The sequence below is a fragment of the Mastomys coucha genome, unplaced genomic scaffold, assembly GCF_008632895.1.
Source record: "Mastomys coucha isolate ucsf_1 unplaced genomic scaffold, UCSF_Mcou_1 pScaffold5, whole genome shotgun sequence".
Lineage (NCBI taxonomy): Eukaryota > Metazoa > Chordata > Mammalia > Rodentia > Muridae > Mastomys > Mastomys coucha.
This window is the reverse complement of record NW_022196911.1, coordinates 25,615,923-25,624,760: the sequence shown is the minus strand read 5'-3', so window position 1 is coordinate 25,624,760 and position 8,838 is coordinate 25,615,923. Positions and strand designations below refer to the sequence as shown.

General features: G+C 50.3%; 1 protein-coding gene across 1 annotated transcript; it reads left to right on the top strand.

The window, feature by feature from the left end:
* Window positions 1–6,579: 6,579 nt before the first annotated feature.
* On the top strand, window positions 6,580–8,830 carry Metrn (meteorin, glial cell differentiation regulator). The gene is made up of 4 exons (XM_031351420.1): window positions 6,580–6,754; window positions 6,987–7,393; window positions 8,219–8,278; window positions 8,361–8,830. The coding sequence occupies exons 1-4, from the start codon at window positions 6,657–6,659 to the stop codon at window positions 8,675–8,677; spliced, it is 882 nt and encodes a 293-aa protein (XP_031207280.1). The 5' UTR covers window positions 6,580–6,656; the 3' UTR covers window positions 8,678–8,830.
* Window positions 8,831–8,838: the final 8 nt, after the last annotated feature.

Sequence of the window (8,838 nt, the reverse complement as noted above, 5' to 3'; positions counted from 1 at the left end):
AAAAAGAAGGAAAGAAAGAAAGAAAGAAGTGGGTGGCTTATAAGGAGGAATACCTTGAGTGTTTTACAGTATTGGTGGGGAGTGACCCCTTCAAGCCAGTCATCCTGAGGCCAGATACGTACTTTGTGCCCCTGATCCTCTCTACCCTCTTTTCTCATCTCTCCCTCCTTACTTACCCTGTGCTCTTTTGCATTCCTCTTTCTGTCCTCTTCTATACTCCTCTGCCCTTTCCTTTTCTTCCACCCTGTCCCTGCCAAGAGTCAGAGGCTGAAAAGAATGGGAGAGAGGCAGGTGGGACATTGGTGTCTGACTGCCCTGATGACAGACTTGAGATCCTTGAGGTTCTCTACTGGCCTCTGCTCTGGCCTGGCCCCGCCCCCTGTCAAGACTGAGGATGACTCAGGGCCCAGCTGTCACCTCAGCAGCAAGAGTCGCCTAGTGATGGCGGTCTCCCGGCAACGTTCGTCTCCTAGCAATGGGATATTTTCCCTTGGCCCTGGCTGGAGCCAGTGGCTATTTATAGCTTAGCTTCAAATCAATCAGCAGCTGCATTTTGGGCTCCTCAAGAGATGCAAGATGTTGGGGTGGGGGGAACTTCTCTGCAAATGAAAAAACAGAGATAGAAACCTCAATGCCTAACCCACTGAAGTGCCAGGCTGATGGGGGATGCATCCAGGTCCCAGGGGAATGGGTGGAAACCTGAGACTTCTTGGGAGCTGATGGCTATGATTATATCCTGGATGAGGTCTCTGTGTTCAAGGGGCTGATGGTGGAATCACTCTGAAACTGCCCAGGTCCAGCTGGGTACAGCAACAGAAGGCAGTGCTCACGGTGGGTGCCACTGGTGCACTTTACTGGTCCCCTGGTACTCTCTGCCCATCATTATAGGAGCTATCTCCCTTAGTCCCACCTTGCAGCTCCATTCAGCAGAACACACACTCAATCCTGGCTGTAAGGGTCCTGGTGCCACAAGCTCACTAAGAGACACAGGAAGGCTCTCGGGTCACCTATATCTAGCCCCACCTGGCTTCAAATGTTATCTGTGATCTGTGAATGGGGGAGCCTTGGGCAGGTGGGAAACTTGTCTCCTCTTTCTCACAAAATCAAGGAGAAACCCAAACTCACCCTCTGTTAGTAGGTCAGATTACAGATTATATTTGTGGTTGTGTTTGTTCAAATCTCCATGGTCCTGAAGTCATTGGCTTTCTAATCCCTGTTAACTCTTCTCTCCTCACTTGTAGCTCTTCCCCAAATCGCCCCATTGGGAGCCAGCCACATGTCTCCCATCAGCTCTCCTGCTGAACATTTGGGCTGTTTATCCTCCACTCTGCTCAGGGCCCAGCACACTGCAGATACATCACTGATGTCCTCAACCTGCAAAGGCCTGTGTAACAGGGGACAACATGACTGGAGATGGGGCGCCTGAGTGGTGACACTCATAACAACCGAGGCCTCTGCTGTCCCCCCTGCATCCCATGAGGTGCAGTACAAGGCCCTGGGGAAGACAGTACAGGAAACAGGTCTCAGTGTGATTTCTAGCCCGGACAACCCCTGTGATGGATAATTTTGGTTGTCAGCAAAATACATGTGGGAAGAGAGAATTCACTTGAGGAATTCCCTCCATCAGATTGGTCTATGAGCGTGTCTTTGAGGCATTTCTTTGACTCTGAGCACATCTATCTCTTATCTATCCACCCATCCATTCATCTATCTATCCATCCTTATTTATTTATTTATTTATTTATTTACTTATTTTTTTTGTTTTGTTTTTTTTCGAGACAGGGTTTCTTTGTATAGCCTTGGCTGTCCTGAACTCACTCTGTAGACCAGGCTGGCCTCGAACTCAGAAATCCTCTGCCTCCCAAGTGCTGGGATTAAATGTGTGCGCCACCACTGCCTGCATCCATCCATCAATAATAGTAATAGTAATAATAATAATAATAATAATAATAATAATAATAATAATAATAGAAAAGAGACATTTTCCTCTCTCTCTCTCTCTCTCTCTCTCTCTCTCTCATTTTTGTTTTTTCTTGTTTTTAGATACAGTCTTTCACTGTGTAGTCCTGGCTATCCTGGAACTGAGCTCTGTAAACCAGGCTGGCTTTGAACTCGCTGAGATCCACTTGCCTCTGCTTCCTGAGTGCTAGAATTAAAAGCATGTACCACCATACCAGGCTGAGACACATTCCTTAAAGTAAGGGCATGAAATCTTGAGACATTCAAGGAAGCCCCCAAGCTTGAGCATAAACAGCTAAGGGTTCTCTGAGATTTGGGGTGTTCTGCCTCATTTATCCATTTGCTCGTTTTCCCTCTGGGTATCTATAAGCACCTATAGCAGCTCTGTTGGACCCTGAGGCTAATCATGGCTTTTGGGATCTATACCCAAGGGTATCAGACTTCTGGTAGCTAATGATGATCAAGGGTCCCTTTCCCTGACCACTGTGAGAAGTGGCATCTGTCTAGATCTACCATGGTGACAGAATCATTGTTATGGTGCTAGAAGATGAAGATGGGAAGGGCAAGTTTAATAGAGAGACTCTGGTCAGGTGAGCGCTTCTTTCAGACCAGCTTACCCCTTAGTAACCCCTCAGTTACCTTTTACTGCTAGGACTCTTGCCATAGCCCTTGGAAGTTAGGGGGTCTGGCAACTCCAAGATTGGTCAGCTCATGCCCCATTTCACCATTAGAGGGCGCCCGGAGACTACTTTCTGCCTCAGTAGCTTGTGATGGAAAGACTGCCAAAAAATTAGCAAAGTAGAGGAAACCTCTCAAGGCTGGACAGCTGTGCTTGTGGCTGCCCTTGGTGTCCCGGTGTCCCCGGTGTCCCGCGTCCTCAGTACAGGCCTTGGCATCCGCTGTGCCTTCATCGGCCATGTCGTGCCTTTTCTTTCTTTCTTTCTTTCTTTCTTCCTTCCTTCCTTCCTTTCTTTCTTTCTTTCTTCCTTTCTTTCTTTTTGTCTTTTTCCTTTTCCAGTTTTATTTTAAAGTTTGTTTTGTTTTGGTTTGTTTCTTGGTTTGGTTTGGTTTGGTTTTTTGAGACAGGGTTTCTCTATCTAGCCCTGGCTGTCCTGGAACTCACTCTGTAGACCAGGTTGGCCTCAAACTCAGAAATCTGCCTGCCTCTGCCTCCCAAGTGCTGGGTTTAAAGGCGTGTGCCACCACTGCCCGGCTTATTTTAAAGTTTTAAAATTACAACCACAGCCATCATGCCCCTCGACCCTGCACTGATAACACTTATTTAAAAGGGGGTCTCGGAAGAACTGCTCGAGTTTATCATTTTTATTTTTGTCATGCCTTTTCATTGAAAAAGACTTTTTCTTTCTTTCTTTTTTTTCTTTTTCTTTTCTTTTCTTTTTTTTTTTGTCTTTCAAGATGGAGTTTCTCTGTGTAGTCCTGGCTGTCCTGGAACTCACTGTAGAGCAGGATGATCTCAAATTCACAGAGATCTGCCTCCCTCTGCCTCCTGAGTGCTGGGATTAAAGGCATGTGTCACCACTGTTTGGCTGAAAATATTGTATTTATGATTTATTCTTTATGTTTTTTTTTTACCATTAAGTATGTGTGTCCCATACATGTGTGGGTGCCCATGGTGGCCTGAAGAAGGCATTGGATTTTCTGGTCTGAAGTGACAGGTGGTGAAAACCAAACTCAAGTCCTTTGCAAGAGCCCCATGTTCTCCCAACTGCTAGGCCATCCCTCCAGCTGCCTTGCTTTCCATTTTTAAAGTATGCTATTATTGTTGTTGGGTGCTGGGAATGGAACCCAGGGCCTTGCACACCAGGGCAACACCTCTCTACCATCTTGATCATTAAGAATGCCATTAAGTAGTGTTAATTGCTTTTTCCTGTCATGTAGCCCATCTGTATTACTGTTCTCCTTGCTGTTGCAAAATACCTAGCAAAAGCGGTTTCATTTCAGCTCACAGTATGAGGGTATACGGTTCATTATGGCAGGGAAGGTATGGGGCTGGGAGTGTCAGGTGGCTAGTCCCACTGCCTCTGTAGTCAGGAAGCAGAGAGCAAGGTTAACTCTGGTGCTCAGTGCAGGGTGGGCGGCCCCTCTTAGTTAAAGACTCTGGAAACACCCTCATAGACACACACAGAAGGCAGCTCCAGATCGAGTAAGGATTAACATCACAATTAACATCCCAAACTAACCCCTTCCTTGACACCCAGACACATCACATCGAACCATGACACCCCACTTGTAGTCCTCAAAGACTTGTGGGTATCTCACGATGCATTGGTTTTATGTGTCAGAGTCCACCCAATTCTTTTTTTTTTTTTTTTTAAACACAGGGTTTCTCTGTGTAGCCCTGGCTGTCCTGGAACTCACTCTGTAGACCAGGCTGGCCTTGAACTCAGAAATCCGCCTGCCTCTGCCTCCCAAGTGCTGGGATTAAAGGCGTGCACCACCACTGCCTGGCTAATAGATAACTTTTTAGCTGTATATTTAGTGCTTGGCCTACATGTATGTCTGTGTGAGGGTGTCAGATCCTCTGGAACTGGAGTTTACAGAGAGTTGTAAGCTCCACGTGGGTGCTGGGAACTGAACCTTCCATTATACAATGGCACAGAATGAATTTTCCTATTCCAAAAGAGAGGGATGGGACATGGCAAGGAGATATGAGACCAAAGCAAGACTGAGACTAATCAGAAGAAACTCCCAAACTCTGCTGTCAAGGGCTTATGATGGAGTTATCTTCATTCTTAGAAATAAATTCAAGGTTGCAAAGAAAGAGACCATCACTCTAACTGAAGTGTCCCAAGAAGGCAAACCTTTACTACTGTTTCTTTTTTTAAATTTACTTATTTTTTAATTTACTTTTTAAAGATTTACTTATTTATTATATGTAAGTACACTGTAGCTGTCTTCAGACACCCCAGAAGAGGGCATCAGATCTCATTACGAGATGATTGTGAGCCACCATGTGGTTGCTGGGATTTAAACTCAGGATGTTCAAAAGAGCAGTCGGTGCTCTTAACCACTTAGCCATCTCTACAGCTCTTATTTATTTATTTTATGTATACGAGTACACTGTAGCTATCTTCAGATACACCAAAAGAGGGCATCAGATCTTGTTACAGATGGTTGTGAGCCACCATGTGGTTGCTGGGAATTGAACTTAGGACCTCTGAAAGAGCAGTCAGTGCTCTTAACTGCTGAGCCATCTCTCCAGTCCATATTTAGTGTTTCTTACAAGTACAGTCACACCACACTGCGTTTACTGACCCACTGGGAAAGCTCTGGTCACTTTCAACTTTTGACTATTATACTTCATTTTGACTCTCTGGTCTGGGGCAAGGAACCAGCTGGGCCTTCTCATTGGTCAGAGAGGGTCTCAGAGTCAAGGAGAAGGCTTCAAGTGGGACCAACTGCTCCCCTCCACTGAGACCACTGGGTCTCATGCGTCCCTGAGTCCAGGTCCAGACCAACTGGAAGGGTTTCACACAGAACTTTGGAGGATCCAGAGATAGAGCCCTGGGGCTGGAAGAGAGATCCTCAGGAACTTGCCAAGTCTCTTCTTCTGTCTTCAACCTTGCCCACCCTCCCTTTGGTCAGATCCAAAGGACAAGCTGCTCCAAAGAAGCGCTTCCTTTTTGGGGCTTTTACAGTGGCTCTAGTGTGTTATTTTATTTTAAGAGTTTCTCACATAGTCCCCAGTGGCCTTGAACTCACTATGGAGTCAAGGATGACCTTGAACATCTGGGCTCCTTCCTTTACTTCCTGCCTGCTGGGATTATAGGCAAGACCCACTACACTCTCAGTTTAACATTATTTGGAAGATCAAAGCCACGGGGATATGCCTGTGAGGTAGGTGCTCTATAACCTAGCCACACCTCAGGGTGCCTGGGATATCCTTCAGATTCCCTTTCTGTTGAGCTTGACTGTAGGGATGGCCTGCGCTCTGGCTTCTCTCAGTCAGGTGGTTTCCTAGGCAAGTCCTCCAGAATGCCTCATTTTTTCCATAGTATCCATTTACCATTGAAGGAATGTGTAAGGTAGGTCTGAGAAAGTATGGTGGCAGAAGGAGGCCCACACTGCCCATGCTGCTCCTTCCAGACCTAGCCAGTATTCTTTCTTTTCCCCAAACCCAAGGTTTGGCTCAGCTCCATGTGCCAGGCCCTCTGTACCTTCCCTTATGAGATGCAGGAACACAGGGGTTTTAATCTCTTTTCCTTAAAGTACCAGCAGCGGGGTACCAGTGTTCAGATGTTGGCTGCAGACTCCACTCCTCTTTTAGAAAGGGACAGTCCACTGAGGTCCACTGAAGGTCAAGAGAGGTGGATAGCCCTCCAGATTCCGGTCGACAATGAACCCCACCAACCCACCCAACGTTCTAGGGTACTGGGGACCTCCAAATGGGGGAACCGGAGCGTTTTCTACACCAACCCGGCCCTGGACGGAGATCCCGCCTTGAGCCCGCCCCACCCCCATGAGGGTGCTGCAATTGGAGGAAAGTTCTGCGGCTTGTGGCGATTGGTCCGAGAGCAAAAGCCCCGCCCCCTAGCCCGGGTGCTCAGAGTGGGCTGAGCTGAGGGGTCGCCGGTTGTGGGGACGCGCCGGGCCGGGCAGCCGCGCTGCGGGCTGCTCGCGCTGCGGCCCCGACCCTCCCGGGGCAGCAGCACGAGGCCCCGGCGCGTCCCCTAACTATGCTGGCAGCCACGCTTCTCTGCGCGTTGTGCTGCGGCCTCCTGGCCGCGTCCACTCGCGCTGGCTACTCGGAGGACCGCTGCAGCTGGAGGGGCAGGTACCAGGACGTACTAGGGGAGGGTTTGGTTTGGTTTTGTTTTTTGTTTTATTGTTTTGTTTGTTTGTTTTTATTTAAATCTTGGGTTGGAGGGCTCCCTCCCACTTGGAACTGAGGAAACGCAGACCTCAATGTCCTGTTCCACAGAGTGGACGTAGATGTTGGTGGCCTCGGGATGAGCAGGCTAGGGAAACGAGGGCCACCCACCTGACTACCACCGTCCTGTCCCCAGCGGTTTGACCCAGGAGCCCGGCAGCGTGGGGCAGCTGACCCTGGACTGTACTGAGGGCGCTATCGAGTGGCTGTACCCAGCAGGGGCGCTGCGCCTGAGCCTAGGCGGCCCCGATCCAGGCACGCGGCCCAGCATCGTCTGTGTGCGCCCAGCACGGCCCTTCGCTGGTGCTCAGGTCTTCGCTGAACGGATGGCCGGCAATCTAGAGTTGCTACTGGCCGAGGGCCTGGACCTGGACCTGGCTGCGGGCCGCTGTATGCGCTGGGGTCCCCGCGAGCGCCGAGCCCTTTTCCTGCAGGCCACACCACATCGCGACATCAGCCGCAGAGTTGCTGCCTTCCGTTTTGAACTGCACGAGGACCAACGTGCAGAAATGCCTCCCCAGGCCCAAGGTCTTGGTGTGGATGGTGAGTGATTAGACTGGTTGGAGAGGAGCTGGGTGTCAGAAATTGGCCCTCTACACTGGCCTGATGGGAATGGGCCTTGCCACCCCACTGCACGGAGAGTCCTTCTATAACTTGATGGGGGCCATTCTGGTGGAGAGCATAGTGGCTTCCAGGTCATAGGGAGGTGAGTTTGGAGTGCTCTCTCTTCTCTCTCCTCCTCTTCTTAAAAGTTCACTTTAGGAAAAGAGCAGGAGGGGGCAAATGCCCGAGAGGTCAGACTTGGGTCTCTAGTTTCTGAAGGGTTGGGGGAGGGGTTAAGCTGGGGCAGAATCAACGCCTATGGCCAAGGCTGTCCAGGGCTCCTTGGCCTGGTGGTGACCTCCTTCCCCTCCCCCCAGCCCAACCAACAAAAGTCCAGTGTGCCTCTTGTCACCATGGAGACTGCCTGCCCTGCCTCCCCACAGGGCACCAGGCCCAGGGCTTTGCACTTCTGGAACTTGTCGCCTGACCCTGCAGGGAATGGCTCTCTGACTGTTCTGCCCTAGCTAGAGACCCCAGAACTGGAGTGAGTCCACTAGAAGATCCCTAGCTGGACCTGGGAGGCAGCTCTGGGAGGTCACAGAATGTTTCCCAGTGTTGGTCTGAGTTTATGAGATGTGTGTCCAAGCATGTGTATGAGGCCCTGAGGTGCCCATCAGGAGGCATGGCCCTGCAGGCTGTCTTCAAGCTGTATGATGCTGGGAGAAGGGCTTAGTCACTAGCTCCTGTACCCTTTCCTCCTGGGAGGAGCTGTGGGCTTGTGCTGAGAGATCCCAGGCCTGACCGGTGACCTGCCTTGCATGTTAGGTGCCTGCAGGCCCTGCAGTGATGCTGAGCTCCTCCTGGCTGCGTGCACCAGTGACTTTGGTGAGTGTTAATGTTGCGGAACAGCTTAGGGTCTGCCCCATATTCCCTCATGCCCACCACTGGCCACCATGTCTCTTCATAGTGATCCATGGGACCATCCACGGGGTTGCCCACGACATGGAGCTGCAAGAGTCAGTCATCACTGTGGTGGCCACTCGTGTCATCCGCCAGACACTGCCACTGTTTCAGGAAGGGAGCTCAGAGGGCCAGGGCCAGGCCTTCATTCGTACCTTGTTGCGCTGTGGTGTTCGTCCTGGCCCAGGCTCCTTCCTCTTCATGGGCTGGAGCCGATTTGGTGAAGCTTGGCTAGGCTGCGCTCCCCGCTTCCAAGAGTTCAGCCGTGTCTATTCAGCTGCTCTCACAGCCCGTCTCAACCCATGTGAGGTGGCACTGGACTGAGAGACCTGGGAGCAAGCCCTGGATGGACCTTCTTCTGAAGATGGGGTGTTGGGAAAGGGTGATACGAGGGGGTGGGTGGGAAGGGTGTGGCTCAGATGGCATCCTGGTCCCCACAGTGAGGTGGTAGAATACAAAATAACCTGGATCGTACCAGCCACTGT

Bases quoted from the DNA above. Each gene is read 5' to 3' on its own strand.
- Metrn (XM_031351420.1), top strand. From the start codon at position 6,657: ATGCTGGCAGCCACGCTTCTCTGCGCGTTGTGCTGCGGCCTCCTGGCC. The intron at 6,755-6,986 runs GTACCAGGACGT...TCCTGTCCCCAG, and splicing joins CGCTGCAGCTGGAGGGGCAG to CGGTTTGACCCAGGAGCCCG. The intron at 7,394-8,218 runs GTGAGTGATTAG...CTTGCATGTTAG, and splicing joins CCAAGGTCTTGGTGTGGATG to GTGCCTGCAGGCCCTGCAGT.